This window comes from Gorilla gorilla, chromosome X (genome assembly GCF_029281585.2).
Source record: "Gorilla gorilla gorilla isolate KB3781 chromosome X, NHGRI_mGorGor1-v2.1_pri, whole genome shotgun sequence".
Taxonomy (NCBI): domain Eukaryota; kingdom Metazoa; phylum Chordata; class Mammalia; order Primates; family Hominidae; genus Gorilla; species Gorilla gorilla.
In genome coordinates, this window is record NC_073247.2 from 61,850,703 (window position 1) to 61,870,608 (window position 19,906).

At 45.4% G+C, this 19,906-nt stretch overlaps 1 protein-coding gene across 1 annotated transcript; it reads right to left on the reverse strand.

Moving 5' to 3' along the window:
- Nucleotides 1-13,319: 13,319 nt before the first annotated feature.
- Nucleotides 13,320-14,994, reverse strand: LOC101145832 (centromere protein V-like protein 1). Its single transcript, XM_004064178.5, has one exon. It carries the CDS (start codon nt 14,937-14,939, stop codon nt 14,121-14,123), a length of 819 nt encoding a protein of 272 aa, XP_004064226.3. The 5' UTR covers nt 14,940-14,994; the 3' UTR covers nt 13,320-14,120.
- Between the last annotated feature and the right edge of the window lie 4,912 nt (nt 14,995-19,906).

A 19,906-nucleotide genomic window follows, 5' to 3' on the forward strand; every position in this document is an offset into this window, starting at 1 on the left:
CAGAGAATAGAGCTAGTGAGTACAATACCCCTTGTGTTTTACTAAGCGAACCTTGACATGGAAACTAGACAAGTATAATTTGAGAATAGCAAATTTCAAAGCAATTTGTCTCAGAAAAACACATAAAAATATCACATGCAACATACTTGTTAAAAAGGCTAGCACTATCTTTTAAAAAGATACTGTAAAAGCCAGAAGTCCTTTTTTAAAAAAAAGATAGTATATGATATGGTTTGGATGTATGTCCCCATCCAAATCTCATGTTCAATTGTAACCCACAATGTGAAGATGGGGCCTGGTGGGAGGTGACTGGATTGTGGGGACCGAGTTCTCATAAATGGTGTAGCACCATCCCCTTGGTGCTTTTCTCCTGATAGTGAGTTATCAGGAGACCTGGTCCTTTAAGTGTGTAGCACCACCTCCTAATCTGTCTTCCTCCTGCTCCAGCCTTGTATAGAGGTGCCTGCTTCCTCTTGGCCTTGGGACATGATTGTAAGTTTTCTGAGGCGTCCCCAGAAACAGAAGCCCCTATGCTTCTTGTACAGCCTGTAAAACCATGAGCCAATTAAACCTCTTTCTTTTATAAATTACCCAGTCTCAGGTATTTCTTTATAGCAGTGTGAGAACAGACTAATACGCTATATTATGACCAAGTTATATTTATTCTAGCAAAGCAAGGTTGGTTTAACATTAGAAAAGAAATGAATGTAATTCACCACTTGAACAGATTAAAGGGAAGAACTAAACTAAATGTGACCACCTCAATAGATACAAGAAAATAATTTGGTAAAAGTCATCATTCATTCATGATGAAACAACCTGTGGAAAAGACGGAATCTATGAGCCTCTCCGAGAGAGTTTCAGATGCAGTGTTGCAGTTGACAGTCTTTGGAGGTATGTCACAACACCGGAATTCCTACTAGGAAGAGGTAATAAGTTTAAGTGCATGAAGACTAGAAGAAGATACTGCAAGCTAAATCCACCTAAAGTAAAGATAAAATTCAAGAAGCAAAGTTGAAAAGTGCTTGCCAATCATATCGCAGACAAAGGGTGGATTTCCCTAATAAGTAAATACCATCAGTGGATTCATTTTTTGAAAAAAGGAACTAAGCCTACTCTATTGTCATTGATAACGCTAGCTGCTGTAACAGATGAACTCCAACCTCTTAGTGGCCTAACACTATGAACATTTTTCTTGCCTACATTTTTCCAAAAGGAAACAGGACTGGGGAGGGTTGGCTCTTCTTTTTGAAAACAATCTAGGACCAGGCTGACAGAAGCTCTGCCATCTTCAACACCTGGCTTCATAAGTCGCTCTGGGTGTCAACATCTTTCCAGCAGATGGGGAAGAAAGAGTAGGAGGATCTCATAGGAGGTTTTTATGAATCATGCTTGGGAGAATTGCCACTCGGGCCCACCATCCATTGCCCAGGCCTCAGTCCACCAGCCACAGTTACCTGCCAGGAGGCTGGGAAACCCCAGGAGGAAAAGAAAACAGGTCTGGAGGACAGCTAGTCAGTCTCTGTATATGTATGCCTGAACAGTTCACAGAAAGAAAAACACAAAAAGCTCCCAAATGTATATAAAACTTCCCAGCCTCACTCCTAATAAGAGAAATGGGTATCTGAACCACAATAAAATACTGTCCATGATCTATCCTATGGACAGATATGCAAATGTTTGAAACAGACTGATTTGGTGAAGATATGGGAAGAGTCACATTCCTGCATTGTTAGTATGGGTGTAACTTGATGTAACACCTAGAGAAGGCAATTTAGCAGTATCTGTCCACATTGTGTGTGCTTTACCCCCCTCCTCCAGACATCCTGCTGCTATGAATTTGTCCTTTGGATGTACTTGCACTTGTATGGAATGATATAACATGTTAGTTTACTCGATGTGGTATTGTCTGTAATAGCCTAAGCCTGGGCAAACCCCTGTGTCAACAGGGCACCGGCTAAATAAAGAAAAGGATATATCCGTATCAAAGGATACCATGCAGGCATGACATAGAGCAGAACGCTTTTACCTCTGTGGAGCTACACCGCATGGGTGCAAATCCTGGTTCTTCCCTCGTTTAGAAGTATTACCTATGGCAAGTAATGTCAATTGCATGTGCTCTTCACTCCTCATGCACAAAATGAGGAAAGCACCTACTTCCCTAGGTTTTGGTGAGGATGAGTTTAATTGATTTGAAGCATTTACAGCAATGGCATAGCAAGCACGCTATAACTTTTGCCTGTATTAAGCACAGAAAGTACTCCAGGATACATTCTTTTTCTTTTCTTTCTTTTTTTTTTTTTTTTTGACGGAGTTTTGCTCTTGTTGCCCAGGATGGAGTGCAATGGTCACCACAACCTCTGCCTCCCGGGTTCAAGTGATTCTCCTGCCTCAGCCTCCCGAGTAGCTGGGATTGCAGGCGTGTGCCACCATGCAAGGCTAATTTTGTATTTTTAGTAGAGACGGGGTTTTTCCATGTTGGTCAGGTTGGTCTCGAACTCCCGACCTCAGATGATCCACCCACCTCGGACTCCCAAAGTGCTGGGATTACAGGCATGAGCCACCGCACTCAGCTCCAGGAGACATTCTGAGATGGAAAAAATGCCAGGTCAACACAGCGTTTGGTACACACCTTAATACAGAAAGAGGAGTTTGGATGATGTATATGCCTGAATACCAGTGATGTTCCTCCAGAAGGGTATCTAAAAGCCTGGTGGGAAAGAGGAGTGGCCTTTGGGAATGAGTTCTGGATGGTTCAGCAGTGGAGGTGAGAAGAATCCGTTGCCTGCACGTAGTTTTAGAAACTTTGGAATTTTACACCAAGTGTGCATGTATCACCTATTCCATTTCTTAATCTTTGCTAAAGGAAAGAACAGAAAAGAAAAAAAAAAATAACAGGCTTTGGAGCTATGCAAGCCTGAATTTGTGACCCTTCTCTACTAAGCAGGTCAGACGATATAAGGAGGGACCTCATATAAAAGGAGCATGTGGGGTCCACTCTTCAGAAGCAGCAAAATCTCACTTTCCTTTCTGACTCAATCTCTGTTTTGACCTCTCAGGGTTTTTGTAGTTGCAATTTAATGTGGTGCTGCCTCAGTTAAGGGGACACGCATAGGGTGAGTGGAGATCCTCCCAGGTGTCCAGAGCCCTGCCCTGTGGCTTGGCATTCCCACCCTGCCCCTCCCTGCACCCACACCCAGGCCTTCTCCTGAGGGTGAAGTGCAGCAGCAGTCACTGGGTTGGCAGAGGGAAGGGGAGTCTGAGAGGGTGGGTGGGTGATTGGGCAGCAGAGAGCCTGTCCCAGTGAGGCCTGGAGGTGGTGGAAGCTGGACCACATGATAGCTGAGGCTCCAGGACCCCAGCACACACTGCACTGTTTCATCACACCTCACCTACCAAGCACAAATTCAAGGAAAGAAATAGTTAAGAATTTCAAGACAGCCACACTAAACCGCAAGCCCAGGGACCCATTCTGAGCATGGAGCCGTGTGGGACCACTTCAGTTGCAGTTTTGTGAAACTGGCCGTGCTACCACATGTTACTTGTGTGCAATGACCTGACTTCTCTGTGGCCTCAGTTTCCTCATCAGTGATATAGATATTGAAAAAACCATACAGGGTTTTTGTAAGACTCAAATAACATACTTTGTGCTAAGTACTTAGCGAAGCATGTGGCATGGTATAAGTCTCGACATGTTAAGTAAAATTAGTGTAAGCCGGAAATAAAATTCTAAGGCTCCCAACCATCTGAGTGTTTCATAGGAAAACGTTGTAGCATTTTCATTTGCGCTTGTTCCACCTTCTCCCTGACCTGGTGGCGGCATTGCACCCAGCAGCCTGCATCCCATGTGTGGAACCCTGGTACCTGGTTCCGGAAGGAGAGAGCAGAGCTTATTCAAAAATCATGGTTTTCATTGGTTCTAACCCGTCTAGGGGCTTCCTGAAGGACAGAAGCAAAATGCTCCTCTCTGTTTGACCTAACAGGGAAGTCAGGGCAGAAAAAGCTTGGGCAGCTCCTGAAAACCTTATAAGGCAAATCAAAAAACTGCAACTGCGTGAGGCAGAAACTACAGTTGAAACCTATAGCAGATAACCCAAAACCTGGGGGATACGCTGGCGGACAGGCCATTTGGGAAATTAGATCATTCGGAAGCAGTCATGTACCCTGGGGATTGTCAAAAGCCAGGTGCGTGCCCAGGATTGGATGCATGCTCAGGAAAGACCCGAGAAGACCCTAAGCTTCCACCAGCTGATCTCTGGACTCAGTCTAAACAGGAAGTGACAGCCAAGACAGAGTTGTAAGTGGCCTGGCTGAGGTTTCAAGGAGCGCCACAGCCCAGAGCGAATCCACAAAGGCTGACAGAGGAACTTTTTGCTTTTTTTTTTTTTTTTTTTTTTTAAGCTCTGGGCTGTCAAGGGAATTGCTGTCAAAATACAAGCAGAAAACAAACTAAAGGAACAGAGAATTCAGTGGCCACACGTGACAACGAATGCAGGCTCTCCCAAAAGAGTTTGGAAAACCCTCTAGACAAATCAATGACTGCAGCTTTCAGAAATCAGCAACTGCAAATCCTGGAGAAGGTAGAGGATCTAATATTCAGTGTTACCACATTACCACAATCAAAGACCTAGTTTTCAGCAGCAACAAAAGAATCCAAAAGCCTACAAGGAAACTTGAAAGTATGGCCCATTCAAAGGAAAATTGCAAACTGACAACTCAATGGTAGTTTCTCAAAAAGAAGAGTGTTTCCTCCTGTTCATAGAGTTGGAGCTATAAAATGATATGAGGACAGAACATTCCATTGTGCTCAACATTATGAACACCATGGTGACCTTTGAGAGAGCCATTTCATTGGGATTTGGGGGACAAGAATGAGTTTTAGGATGAATAGGTGATGAAGTAATGACAAGTGTGGAGAGCTCCAAGTTTCATTGTGAATGGAAGGAGATGAGGTAGTGGGTGCAGGGTAAAATGGAGAAGACGGAGGGTGCTTTGAGCGTTTGATTGTTGATTTTTATCATTATAAGGTTTTCATGACCAGTGCGTGATTTAGTGCTATTGGAAAGATATATTTGGAAGGACAGGTTGAAGTTGACAGGGGCAATCAGGAGAGTAAATGGATGATGGATACCATAAGATTCCTGGGAAGATAGGAGCAGTGAGATTCAAAGCACACATTGAAGGATTACCCGGAAAGAGCAGGAGGGACGTTCTGTCATAAATGGAGGAAAGGCAACAACTTGTACCTGTACATGCAGGTAGGTGTTTACAATTGCTGGTAGGAAATGGAGAGAGTCCTTCCTGAGGTCTTGGATTTTCTCAGGAAAATAGGAGGTGCGGCCAGCTTCTGAGAGTGAGGGAAAGGAGATCAGGGGTTTCCAGAGTCGTACAGTTGTGTAATAAATGGTCATTACAGGTAGTTGGAGAGAGAGCTGGTTGGGAAAATACAGTAGACTAACTGACCCCCATATAGGGCTTGGTTGGGGTTGATGTCTACGATTGTCCGTGGTACTGCTCTCTGGACTCATCTGACTTTTCCCCAGTCTTCTGCTGTTTCTTGACTTCAGGCCTAAGTTCATCCGGTCTTTGATAAGGGAACGTTTCTGGGTTGGATGACTGAGCAATGCTAGAGTACTCAGTTGAAGCATTAAATACAGGGGCGTGCACACATTTGCAGGTGAGGGGAGTGCACTGAGAGATAGATCTGCGTTTGAGGTGCTTGTGAAAACATCCAGGATGTACAGAAGGCAACTGGATGTTTCAGTGTGGTGCTCAGCAATTACTTTCAGACCAGGAATACACGTTTGTGAATCCTCTCAACAATCAGTCAGACGAAGCCATGAGCGTGAGTTAATTCATCCCAGGATGTAGGCAAGATAGCCTGTAAAGAGCTGGCCGAGGACCAAACCTAGGGAATAGTAACACTGAAGAACACAGGGAAACAGAAGTCCAGGAAGGAGATGGAGAGAGAAATCTCCAAGGAATAGGATAGTAACTAGGAGAAAAAGTAGAACCACAGACGTGAAGGAAGGACGGAGGGTGATGCTGTGGAGATGTAAGGCCAGATCATAAGGGAGAGAGGAGTCCATTGGGATTCATTAGTTAGGACATCCTTGTTACCTTATGGACAGCTCGGGGTTGGGACAGCTCGGGGGCCCACGTGAATGAAGACAGACTACATGAAATTGAAGAGTGAGGAAGAGAAGTCCAGGGTACTTCATTTAAAAGGAAATGAGGAAGAGTTTGGTAGGTAGAGCGGAAGACAAAGGAAGGTTATTTAGGTTGAAGGATAGTTGAATACATTTTTAGAATCAGGAGAAGGAGACCTTAAAAAGGGAGAAAGTGAAAATGCAGGAGTGACAAACTCCATTTTTATCATTCTAATCTCTTATTCTCAGAGCAACCCTCCAGGGAAGGTAGTAGTATCGCTGTGGCAGCGATGCAGAGTTGGCAGAGGTGAGACAACTGCAAGGGAGAATTTCAGTCACTCGCCTGTGGTCACACAGCTAGTAAGTGGGATCCGGGACTTGAACACAGTTATAACTCCAAAATGGTTGCACTCACCAGGGTAACTTGTCACAGATACCTTGAACCTTGTTCTTTCTTGGAAAAAAAAAAAGAAATTGACATACTAGACGCAGTACCTTGTTTAAACATTTACCTTCTTAAAGAATCCTCCCCGTACTCTAGTAAGTAATATGAGTTTCACCCTTCCTGGAGTGGCTGTTAATCCCAGGCACTCAGTTGAATGTTTCATATTCATTGTTATTTAATTCCCACAATGTCATGTCAAAGTAGAAGTAGTTACCTCAAAGATGAGGAAATGAAGTTTCACAGCGGTCACAGCTCTTGCCAAACTACACGTTAACCATTGATTTCTGCTTCTCATCTCCCAAAAATACATCAGGTTATCAGTGCTTTTCAAAAGTCTCAACCAATTAGTGGACATGAATGTTACTCATGTACATTTGGAAATAAATAGAGGTAAGTGTACATAAAGTGGACGATAAATGGTAGTTTTGAAAAAAGACTTTGTTGGCATATAATCCACATGCCATAATCTTCACCCATTTCAAGTGTACAATTCAGGTGTTTTTCTTTTCATTCTGCATATTCACAAGGTTCTGCAACCATCACCACAATCTCATTTTAGAACCTTATAATCACCTTGGAAAGAAGCCCCATACACATTAACAGTCACTTCCCACCCTGTTCTCCTTCTCCAAGCAAATGGAAATCAAATTTCTTAGTCCATAAGTTTACATATACTGGACGTTTTTCCAAATGGAATCACATAATATGTGGTCTTTTGTGATTTTCTTTCATGCAGCATCACGTGTTCTAGGCTCACGCATGTTATGGCATGTATCAGTATTTCATCCCTTTTTGTTGCCAAGCCACACTCCCCTGAATGGAGAAACTAAATTCCATCCGTCAGTTCATCAACTGATGGACGCCTGCGCCACTCACAATCTTTGACCACTAGGAATAATGATACCGTGTATGTTTGTGTACAGGTTTTTGTTTGGACATAGAGTTTCATTTCTCTTTTGTAGAAAGCTAAGAGTGGACCTCCTGGGCCATATGGAAATTGTGTTTCTGGTACTGAGGAGCAGCCAAATTCTTTCAAACCAGGCTGCCCTATGTTATAGTCCCACTAGCAGTGTATGAGGACTCCAATCTCTCCACATCCTTGTCAGCAGTTGTTATCGCCTGTCTTTTTTATTCTTGTCATCCTACTGAGTGTGAAGTGGTAGCTCATTGTGGTTTTGATTTGCATTTCCCTACTGGCTAATGATGATGGTGGGTGGCTTTTCGTGTGCCTATTGGCCATTTGTATACTTTCTTTGGCAAAATGTCTATTCAGATTCTTTGCTCCTTTTTGAATTTGACTGCTGATTCATCAGAGTTCTTTGTATATCCTGGATACATCTACGATCAGATGCGTTTTCTACGGGTTGTCTAAAAGTCCACGTTATCTACTTTTTTGTTTTGTTGCTTGTGCTTTGGTGTTGAATGCAGACACACACAAAAGCCTTTGCCTAAGGGAAGGTCACGACGTAAGACTTACGGAAGAGAAACGTAAGATTTAGTCTTATATTTCCTTATGAGAGTTTTATCACTGTAGCTCTTATATTTAGGTCTCTGATCTGCTTTGAGTTAATTTTTGTATGTAGTGTGAGGTAAGGTCCAATCCATTCTTTTGCATCTAGCGGTCCCTCATCATTTTGTGAAATTACTTTCTTTCTTTATTTTTCAATTGACAAGTAAACATTGTATATATTTATGGTGTACCTCAGGATGCTTGATATCTGTATATGTTGTGGAATTGCCAAATCAAACTAATTAACACATTCCACCCTTCACATATTTATCAGTTTTTTGTTTGTTTGTTTGTGGGTAGAAACACCTAAAAGCTACTGTCTTACGAATTTTCAAATAACCAATCTATTGCTATTGAGTATAACCACTATGACTTACAATAGCTCCCTTGAACTTATTCCCCCTGTCTAACAGAAATTTTCTATCCATTGCCAACCCTCCCTATGCCCCCCAACCCTTAACCTCCAGTAGCCACCATTTGTACTCTCTGCTTCTATGAGTTCCAATTTTGAGACTCCACATATAAGTGAGATCACTTGCTATTTGTCTCTCTGTGCCTGGCTTATTTCACTTGACCTAACATGCTCCAGGTTCATTCATGTTGCCACAAATGGCAGGATTTCTTTCCTTTTTAAGGAGGACTCATGTTCCTACCACGTACCCCGCAACTCGGGGAGACAACGTGGCTCCGCCTGAGTTTCTCCTCCCGCCAGTAGGCTGAGACAGGCGTGCGGCTCGACATGTCTCTTTCTTCTGTCTTGCAGATAGCTCTCTTCCATTGCATTAGGTCCAATATCTTGGAAACCACTGTCATCTCGGTTCTTTCGTTGCTTTGCGGGGGAAGGATCAATGTGGTGTTTTTTTCCTCCAATGTAGCCAGAAATGCAATCTCCTGAAACATAGTTTTTAATATCCCATATTTAGCAAGATCTTATTCAGGTTGGCAGAAAGAAAATGGGAAAGAGAATGTTCGTCAAAGTGTCTCTAGGAAAGATTTTCCAGTGTGCAAGAAGATATACTCAGGCAAGATGGTTTTTCCGGTGGACACCCTTGTGCCTGCATGTGATACTGGAAACACTTATTTTAGAGATGCGAGTCCTAAACAACTATCTCTGCGATGCCGGGAGCAAACTCCCTGGGTCTTCTAGAGGCGGGAATTTGCCACCTTGTGATGATGAGAGTTTATCTCAGAGACCATGCGGCTATAATTTGGTTTTCCCCAGCTGGTATCTGCAGCTGCCCCCGGCTGTTAACAATTTCTCCAATGTCCACTCCTGGGTCCGAAGTCACTGTTGCTTACATCTTTTACAGCCTGACCCATGAGAACAGCCTTCACTCACTTCAAGTCTACTATTTAAGTGAGAGACAGTGATGGCATCAACCCCACCAACCGCACACCTCACATTGGGAAGAGCATGCAGACTGTGATAGTGGCTCAGAGTCAAGTCTCAGGAATTGTGGTGGAGTCACAGAAATTGTGGTGCCATTCCCAGAAAAACCTTGATCCTGGTCATAATAGAGGAGGGGAAAGGTATTAGGGTAACTCATTGAGGCATTTACTGCGGAGTCCCAGGCAAAAGCGATAGGGTCTAGCTCCCTTTGGTCCAAATATCGGGGTATAATAACATAAGTTATATTAGGAACAGTGGATGACATTTCTTGACAATTTGACGCATCAGGGCGTGGAGCTCTATATTCTCCTTCCAGCACTTCACTTAAAATGCTCAGCAAATTAAGATATATGTAATTCTGTCGCCGTTGTACAGATGAGGAAACCAAGGCCAAGAACGGTGTACTGACTTGTCTGACAGAGGGTGCCCTATCGCTGTGCTCCTGCAGGACCCTGTACTTTGCCGACCCGTGCCCCCGTCACACAGTTTTGAATGGAAAAGGCTATCTCTGTTCCTCACGCCATACATTGGGAGATGACAGTGTCTAGGGAAAGTTGGAACTTAATAAGGAACTGGAAGGCCTATGTTCTTCCCTCCTCCTACTTTTTTTGTAGCTGAATTGCTTTTACGCTCAGTTTTTACATCAAAGAAATGTGGATGACGGCTCCTGAGATAGTGGTCCTGGAAGTACTGCCTACACCTCAGGCTGTGTGCAGTTAAGACAAAAGCTGCATGTGGATTTTTGCTCAAACAACAAGAAGACGAATAAAAAGGGCTCATATGCAGTAAGTGCTTATATAGGCTAGGCTCCATCATTCCTTCATGGGCATGCTCTCACTGAAGCCTCACAGAGAAGGTGAATGCAACTTTTAAAACTTGTTGCCATTTCAGGCAGGAACAAGTAGCAGAGTTGGGACACAAGCCCAGGTGGATATCCGTTCAAAGCCTCTGTCCTCAAAATAAGTGTTTTCCAAACTGTGATATGCAGGTTGTTTGTGGCCATAGACACAAGTATATTGGCACATAAAGAAACAACGTGGGGGCTCATGAAATAGCAGAACATCCAATCTACGGTCATTTCACATTTTTATAGGAGGCCCGCGTCATGGTGGCGTGCACTGGGCAGCTGGCCACAGGATCTCGGCCAGGGATGAAGAGCTGCTTTTGATGTGAGGAGGAGATAGGGTGAAATGCGTAGAGAGTTGGATCCATGAAAACAGAGAGGGGCCAGGATGAATGGGGCAGAAGTGCCTGAGAGCTACTTTTTTCCCCAGTCCTTACTGACCATGGTATCCAATCACCCTGGCTTTCCAACTTCTTCCTGCCACCTGCCCTCTTGGCATCCATGGGCTTGGTCCTTCCCTTATCAGCGTCTCAGTTTCTTCCTCCACCAATTGAGATTAACAATAGGTGTTCTGAAAGATTTTAGTGAGTAGTAAATAAAGGAACACACGTGAAGTATTTGTGAGAGAGAGAGAGTCCTTAGGTCTATTTCATATTTTTCATTTTCAAAGGCACATGTACAAATTATGTATCACACCTGTAATCTCAGCACTCTGGGAGGCCGAGGCAGTCGGGAAGCTTGAGCTAAGGAGTTCGAGACCAGCCTGGTTCACATGGTGAAACCCCGTCTCTACAAATAATACAAGAGATTAGCGGGCTGTGGTGGCACGTGCCTGTAATCCCAGCTACTTGGGAGGCTGAGGTGAAAGGATCACTTGAGCAGGGGAGGTGGGGGCTGTAGTGAGCCGAGATCGAGCCACTGCACTCCAGCCTGGGCACCAGAGCGAATATCTGTCTCAAAAAATAAAACAAAATAATAGAAATTATGTATAATAATAAACATTTTCATTACATCTGTTTCTAGTTATATTTTATGACCAGTGATATTGTCTTCCATTTGGTTTCATGCTGGGAATTTTCCTTTTTAAACACATTTCTAAGTCTTTCCTTGACGCTTGTCAGAAAGGAAATTCACCTTCTAGTCTGGAGTTCATCCTAAGATGTCATCTGAAGAGCCAGCATACAAACAAGCGGCCTTTGTGGATCGGTGCCAGATGCGCTCTTCCATTCTACTGAGAGGGGGGTGTTTCCATTCCCTTCCCTATGGTATTCTATGGAAGAGCTGAGCTACATTCTAAGAACCTCGCTTGAGCATCTTTACCCAGCTCCACTTTTTGTCCATAGCCTTAAGTCCTTCTCACATTCTGTTTGACACATTCCAAACCCACTGTAAATGCTTGTGGAATGGATGAACAAGTGAACAACGGGCTTAAAAAGGATAGGGGAAGGGACAGTCAGTGGCATGGGGCTAAGGCAGTCCAGCATATGCAACTAGCAGGAAGTTAACGATTTCTGGTGGGGTCAGAGATACCGATGGTCCCGAAGATAATAAGACTTCTACCCTGGGCTGTGTTTGCGTGGGCATGGCCAAGGTCGGCTCCAGGACTAACCAGCCAGCCCCCTTCTGACTGTCGTCTTCCCTCCGTACCTCCAGTCATTCATTTAGTCTGCTCTTGGTCTTGCTCAGAGATAGGAGTCAGTCACCTATTTTGTTTCCTTATTATGTCTTCAATCATACACAGCTGTACACAAACAATATGTGACCCGTTAAACACATCTGAGTGGCCACCATGTGGGAGAACCGAATGAAACATAACCAGCTCCCTAGGAGCCCACTGTGCCAGACTGTATGGCCACAAAAGTATCTCCCATCTCTCGTGCTGTGATAAAAGTTGCCCCGTTCACACCGAGACCTGCGATTTAATCCCCCTCCCACGCTTGAATCTGAAAAGGCTGTGACTCACCTCTAATCAATAGAGTATGACACAGTTGACTCAACATGACTTCTGAGTCTTGCCTATGAGAGGTGATGCAACATTCACCTTGGATACGGAAAAGTGCTGCTTGGAGCCTGAGTCATGAGGTCGGAAGCCTGACTACTGGGAGGCCCACCCTGCTGTGAGGAAGCCAAAGGCCATGGAGTGGTAATACGGAGGCCCTCCACTCGCCAGGCCTAGTCTTCCAGTCCTCTCCATGCAGGCACCAGGGATGTCAGTGAATGAGCCTTCAGATGGTTCCAGTCCCCAGCCAGTCAGGTTTCTGCAGCTGAGGTCCCAGACTCATGTGAAGCAAGCCATATCCACTGTGCCCTTTCTGAATTCCTGCCTCTGAAATTCCATGCATATGATACAACGCTCGTCATTGTATGGACTCACTGTGGGGCCGTTTGTTACACAGCAAGAGGAACAGGGATGCAGGACACCCTCCCCTCCCCCCACCCCCACTCAAAGCCATTCCTCCTCCATAGAGTTAAACCCTAATCTGATGCTGGCTTAAGTTATTTCACTGCCAGTTCTTCATGGTTTTCCCATGTGTATGGACGCCCCTAAACAGTGCAGTTTCATATTGTCTGGGTGCCTTGATAGGAGTTTTGGGGGCCTGAAATTGAGAAAACAAGCATTCATGGATCAGGTAGTCAAGGCAAGGCACTGTGTTTACCCCGAGAACAAACACTCTGTTAGCTGTTAACATTCTTGAGGAAAGAGCAAGTTGAGGAATCGGGTTTAATCTACTCGATACCGGTTATACAGCGAGCAGGCGGCAGGTCCAGGATTCAAACACAGGTAGTGTGTCCCCAGAGGCCAAATGTGTAAACCCTCTGCTAATTCCTCTCATCAAAAGGTAGGGGACCCTGGGGAAGCTTTCTCTACTACAAAAGCCAGAGTCACCACCACCTTCTGAAATAATCTGAGACCAAGTACCTTCAAAAACCAAGCCTTGCCATAGCCAAGCCGGACTTTATAGACACACCAACACACACAGTTTCCTAGAAGGTATTTACTGATTTCTATATACTTAACACATGTACAAGGCAGGTATTTCAAAAGATTAAAGAGGGCAGACAGTGCGCAGATGTCTTTCTCATTCCTGTGTGCACAGATGTCTTTCTCATTCCTGTATCCCCATCTCCTTACCCAGAGACACTTTCCAAACAGCAAGCGAAATAGTAACAGCTTTCGCTGTTACAGGAAATAAAGAGTAATGAGGTATGTAACACGACCAAATCTTGAAATATATCATTAAAAAACCAGTAAATGGCATAACTCGAATCTAAGCAGTGAAAATATGAACGTCTACCTAAAACTCACAGGTGCGGGAGCGCACGCACACCATAATCAATGGAAGACGTCCTAGCACGTGTTTACAAACTGGTTGTGTGTTGCCGTCCTACACACCAGACGCAAAGCGCTGAAAACAACAAGCCTGTTCACAATAGCACCAGGAACGTACAGTACACAGGAATCATCTGCAGGTGATTTGTGACAACCGTAGGCAGAACAGTAAAAGCGAGAGATACAATGGATGGTTTGAAAAATCAGAGACACTCTTCTTCCTTATCGAATTGCAAGATTAACGTTGTACTACGCAGACAAAGGTGTGTTCAAGATTTGGATCGTAAGCGAGTTCACCGAAAACTAGCGGAGGAGAAGGGCAAATACTGGAAGGGAATCCACGGTTTGACCAGGCCAGAAACACCTCTTTCACAGCATGGGATCTGTGCAGGTACTCGGACGCTCCCCGCAGGGCCGCCCGGGCCGGTTTCAGGCGGGCTTGCGGCCCCAGTCACTGCTCCTGTTCGCGGGGACAGGCAGGGGCTGACTGGGAGGACGTCTTGTGGATGGCCTTGTGCTCCTCGGCGGCCTCCTCCCCCGGGTCGCCACCGCCGACCTCCTCGATGACCACGCTGCGCACGGTGCCCTCGTCCAGGCAGTGCGGGGCGACGCCGTACACGCGGGGGTCAGAGACAGCTGCGTGGAAACTCTGCACCCCGCACCTGCTGCAGAAGCTGTGCAGCGCCGGGTGCGTGTTGGACCGATAGGTGACGATGCTTTCTGCGCCCTGGAGCAGCGTGAAGCGCGAGGCCGGGACGAGGAAGTGGCGGTGCTGCTTCTTCCTGCACAGCCTGCAGCTGCAATCCACGACGCGCAGATCTGCAGGGGCCCAGACCGCAAAGCGGACCGCGCCGCAGTGGCAGCCCCCGGTGTGATGCACGAGGCCCGGGTACTCGAAGGTGTCCAGCAGGACCTTGGCGGCGCCCTCGCAGCTGAGGCCCCGCAGCTTCCTGAACGTCTCCCAGCGCTCCCGCTGTGCGCCCAGGTCCAGATCCTTGGGGGACGGGGCGGGCCCCGGCGGGTCCGGGGTTGGCGCGGAGGGCAGCAGGTCTCTGGGGCCCGCCTTCCGGACCCGCCGCCAGCGGCGCTTCCGTCGCCACCTACCCAGCCACCTCTTGGCCGCCGCGTGGCTCCCGACCCCGACTTGGACCCGGGGGTACTGCGCGCGGCTGGCGCCCGTGACCGCGATGGCCGCGCAGGCGGCGGGAGGATCCCCGGGCCGCTTTCGCCTCCGCCGCTGAGCAGTGGTGCGGTTCCTCACTCTGCCCATGGCGCCTGCAGCCTCCGGAGCGCGTGCCCACACCCCACCCTCATTTCCCCGTCAGTCGCTGAGCAGCCTCCTTGCCTGCGCCAGTAGGATTGGCCCCTTGTTGAATGCGATGTAAAGAGACCCTTCCCTTGACCCTATCACAACAGCCTTCGCTGGCCTGAAAGGCAGTCATGAGGCGTTCAGCAAACACCTGCCGGGCACCAGATACCCTCACCTGGGCGCTGGGATGTGGAGATGCATCAGGCTTTCCAAAGCACTCACATTCATTTAGGATCAGGTGTATGCAAATACAGTCCCCAACACCTTGGGATACTTTGCTCTGACAGAAATAAGAACCAGGGGCTCTGGGAACAGAGAGGAACGCCCACACACTGTAATTGGAGGGGCGTGTGGGAGGGGCACGGAAAGACTCTTCTAAAGTCTTCTCGGGGGCTTGATTCTTTTATTCGGCTGTAGCGTTTTATTTTTCTTGTAATTTTCGTTGCGCTGAAGTCCTCTTTACCTAATGTTGACATACCTACTTCTGCTGTTTTAATTAATGTTTACCTGATGTGACTTTTCCCACCCGTTGTATCCTTTTCGTTTACCCAGGGCGACCGAAGTGGAACTGAGTTTCATATAAACGTGGGATAATCAGACCGTGTTTCTCACTGACTCTGCCAGTATCTACCTTTTCATACATGTTTCTAGTTCATTTCCATGATCTCTGGGCTAGTGTTTAGGTCCACAGATTTATTGTTTGTTTTCTTTTGTTTCCTCCGTGTCTCGGCTAACCGAGACTTCCTTTTTTTGCCCTTCTGTGGCTTACGTGTACACCTTGCAGGATTTATCCTGATTTCCGAAAGTGTTTTCGAGTGTTTGGCTTTGTAAAATTGTCTCAGTGGTTGCTCTGGGATTTTCAGTGTGCATATGTGACTTACCACAGGCTCCTGGTATCCAGTTCTCATCACTTCCATTGCAGTGTAGAAGCATCAGACCCTTTTAGCCCCTGTGCCTTCCTGCTTATAGACAACGTTGTCTGGAGTATCGGATGGTTTCATAGTTTTTGCTTTAATCGTCAAACATGACTTCCACAATTCACAAGGAAAACGGTGGCTTAGTGTTTGTCCCCTAAGGGTGTTTTTTCTACTGGTCTTGACTCCTTTCTGATAGATACTTCCAGAGGCCATCTTTTATTCTTTCCTCTTTTGTTTCAAGCACCTACTCTAGCCATTCTTTCACCGTGGGTCTGCTCGTGACAAAATGCTTTCCTTTACCTGAGAATGTCTTGATTTCCCCTTCGTCCATGAAGGATGGTATCACTGGATACAAAATTCACAGCTGACAGGACTTTTGTTCAACATCCGAAACTTTTCGGGACACTTCCTGATGACCGCCACTGGTCAGAGGAGACATTTGCCCTCATTAAAACTGGTGTTCTCCTATAATCAATGAATCACTTCGGTCTTGCTGCTTTCAGTGATTTTATCAGCTTCAAAAACTGACTATGATGTGTGTGTTGGTGTGAATTGCTTTGTGGTTGTCTTATCTGAAGTTTGCTCGTTTTCCAGAATCTATGGGTTTATGGTTTTCACTAAAATTTGGATATTTTCAGCCTTCTTTTCTTATACTCCTCTTTCAGTCCACTCTCTACTTTTGGTACTCCAGTCGTAGGGATATTGGAACTTTGTTATTGTCCTAACTTCGCTGAGGATCCATTCAGCTTTTAATCAGTCCACGATCTCTCTCTCCCGCTCAGGCATAGTCAATCCTATTTTCTGTTTGTTTGTTTTGTTTCTTGAGGAAGAGTCTCGCTCTGTCACCTAGGTTGGAGTGCAATGGCGCAATCTCCGTTCACTGCAACCTCTGCCTCCCGGGTTCAAACGATTCTCCTGCCTCAGCCTCCCAAGTAGCTGGGATTACAGGCGCCCACCACCACGCCAAGCTGATTTTTGTATTTTTAGTAGAGACGGGGTTTCCCCACGTTGGCCCGCGGTGATCTGCCCGCCTCGGCCTCCCAAAGTGCTGGGATTACAGGTGTAAGCCACCATGCGCGGCCGTCAATCTTATTGATTGGGCCTCCATTACGATGATGGTATCTTTTGTCATCACAGGTCTCTTACCGAGTGCATCCAGCAATGTTTCCAAATTCTGTTATTGTTTTCGTTTTCTGTTCCATCATTTCTTTTTTATACATCTTCTACTCATTGCTGAGATTTTCCATTTTCTAGTGTGGTTCCAGACTATTTGCAATTACATAATGAAGCATTTTTATGATGGTTGCTGTAAAATGTTTGTCAGATAATGGCAACATCTGCGTCGTCTCTATGTTGGTACCACTGGATTCTATTTCCTCATTCAAGCTGTGTTATTCCTGGTTCTTCACATGGTGGGCTATGCTCTATGGCATACAATGTATTTTGCTTGTTACTTTAGGAGTCTCTGGACAGGAGACAAATATTTGATGTTAGAAGTCAGCTACTTTCTTTAGGTTTAGCATGTAGATTCTGGTGTCCATTTTTAGGTTCTGGGATTTTTAAAAAGTTTATTTTCAGAGCATTCGCGGTGCTATTTTTGTGTGTTTGGCTTACCTGCCGACACAGCAGCCCCAATTGCTCCCTACTGGTGGTATTTGAAAGGCAGAAAAAAACTAAAGCCCACACTTTATTCCAGGTTTCCTACTTCCTACCTAATATTTTTTTTTTTCTGTTCCAAGATACCATGCAGCCTACCACACTACATTTAATCACCATACTGCCTTAGGTTCCTCTTGGCTGGGACAACTTCTCAGACTTTGCTTGTTTCCATGACCTTGAGAGTTTTCAGGGTCACTAGTGAGGTATTTTCTAGAATATCTTTTTTTTCTTTTTCTTTTTTTTTTCTTTTTTTTTTTTTTTTTGAGACAGGGTTCCTTGCTTTGTCACCCAGGCTGGAGTATGCAACGGCAATGGTGGGATCTCAGCTCACTGCAACTTCCACATCCCAGGTTCAAACGATCCTCCTCCCTCAGCCTCCCAAAGTACATGGGACTACAGGCATGCACCACTATGCCCGGCTAATTTGTGACTTGTGTGTGTGTGTGTGTGTGTGTGTGTGTGTGTGTGTGTGTGTGTGTGTGTGTGTTTTGTAGAGACAAGGTTTTGCCATGTTGCCCAGGCTGGTCTTGAACTCCTGGACTCAAGTGATCTGCCTGCACCGGCCTCCCTAGAATATTTTTCAACTCAAGTTTTTCTAATGCTTGTCTCATGATTAGACTGATGTTGTGAGCTACCGGAGAATCACCACAAAGGTAAAGAGCTGTTTTCGTCTGATCGCATCAAGGATATGTAATATCAACATCAGTTTTGATTGTGTAAGTTGACCTTGGTCACCTGGCAGAAGCAGTGTTGGACAGGGTGCTCCCATGAAAAGTTGCTCTTTTAACCACTGTCCACATGCTACTCTTTGGAAGGAAGTCATTAAGTGAAGTTCACACCTAACTGGTGCTAAGTTTTAAATCCTTTCTTTGAGGCAGAGTATCTACATACATTCTTTGGAATTCTCCTTCATGGCACAGCTATCTATGCTCCTGCATTTATTTCCTTATTCAATCGTTTATGTATATCATGATACTTTCATGGATATTTACTTGATACTTTAGATTATAATCCAATACTTTGCTATTTCTTTTTCATTATTATCATTCTTGCAGTTGTGGCCACTGGGTGCACGTTCAGTTCACCCCTAGGTCCCGTTGGTATGCTCCCATTATTTGGGGTTCCATTTTGTGTAATTCCTTGCTTTGTGGCTCATCCTGCACATTTCTGTCTTGCATATGTTCTAGGCTGGTCTGGCCTATTTACTAGCTCCTAGGATCAGCCAATTCTCCAAGGATTTCTGTTTCCTTTTATTAGAAAATGGTATCAGAGACCAACGTCTGGCAACTAGGTGTGCTCATAGCTGCCAGAGTCTAGTGGTTTCTAGGCCCTCTCTGCTGAAGCAGAAAGGAAATACGTATGTATGTATACTAACCCACGTATGTACACATTTCTGTAAATATTTTGATACATGACCATGAGGATCTATAATAAGCTGAATATGAGTTCCTACCCATGTCTGCAACTCTATTCCATTGCAGCACGAATCATTCTTGCCCCTGCCACATTACGATCTGCACCTCCCTCTCCAGCAGTGAAAAACCTGCCTCTCACCCTCCACCATCCATTTACTAATTGTTCAGTTCCAGTACGCATGGAGAACGGTGTCAGATTTTTCAACCTGTGTCCATACCGGCAACAGGTTTGTCTAGTCGAGTATGCTGCATATGTGCAATTGCCTTTGTCTTTAGCCTTACACACTTCTTTCATTTCCAAAGTTGCTTAGATCAGCACTTTGTACTTCACAGCCTTCAGTGAAGCTTTTCCTTCATTGGTAAGGTTAGAACCTTTTGTCACATTCTGCATTTCAACCTGATAGTTCCCTACCTCCCTAATGTTGTCTTAAAAGATTAAACACGTTAAGTTTCATTCTGTGTCCTGTCAGTTTCCACGGATTCTGACAAATGCTTTGTCTCATACAACCACCATTAGGGTATCTCACCCTGTCCTCACACAGAGACAGCTATTTTTATTTCCTCTTCTTCGGAGGACACGAACCCTATCATAAAGACTCCACCCTCATGACCTCATAACCTCAAACCCCATTACCTCCCAGAGGCCTCACTTGCAAATACCATCACACTGGGAGTCGGGACTTCAACACGTGAATTTGGGCGGGAAGCAAACATTCTGTCTATAACGCACATGATGGTTTCCCTGCCCTAAAGCATTACCTGTGCTTTACCTACTCATGTCCTCCTGCAAAAGTCCCCTCCACATAGCTTGCCTCCTTCTACTCATCCTTTTGAATAAAGTTTCTCTTTACTAATCCTGGATTTGTATTTTGTTTGACAACACGTACGTTTTGAAGCAAACTGGGCAAACACTTAATAGCGAGAATGCTGGACCACC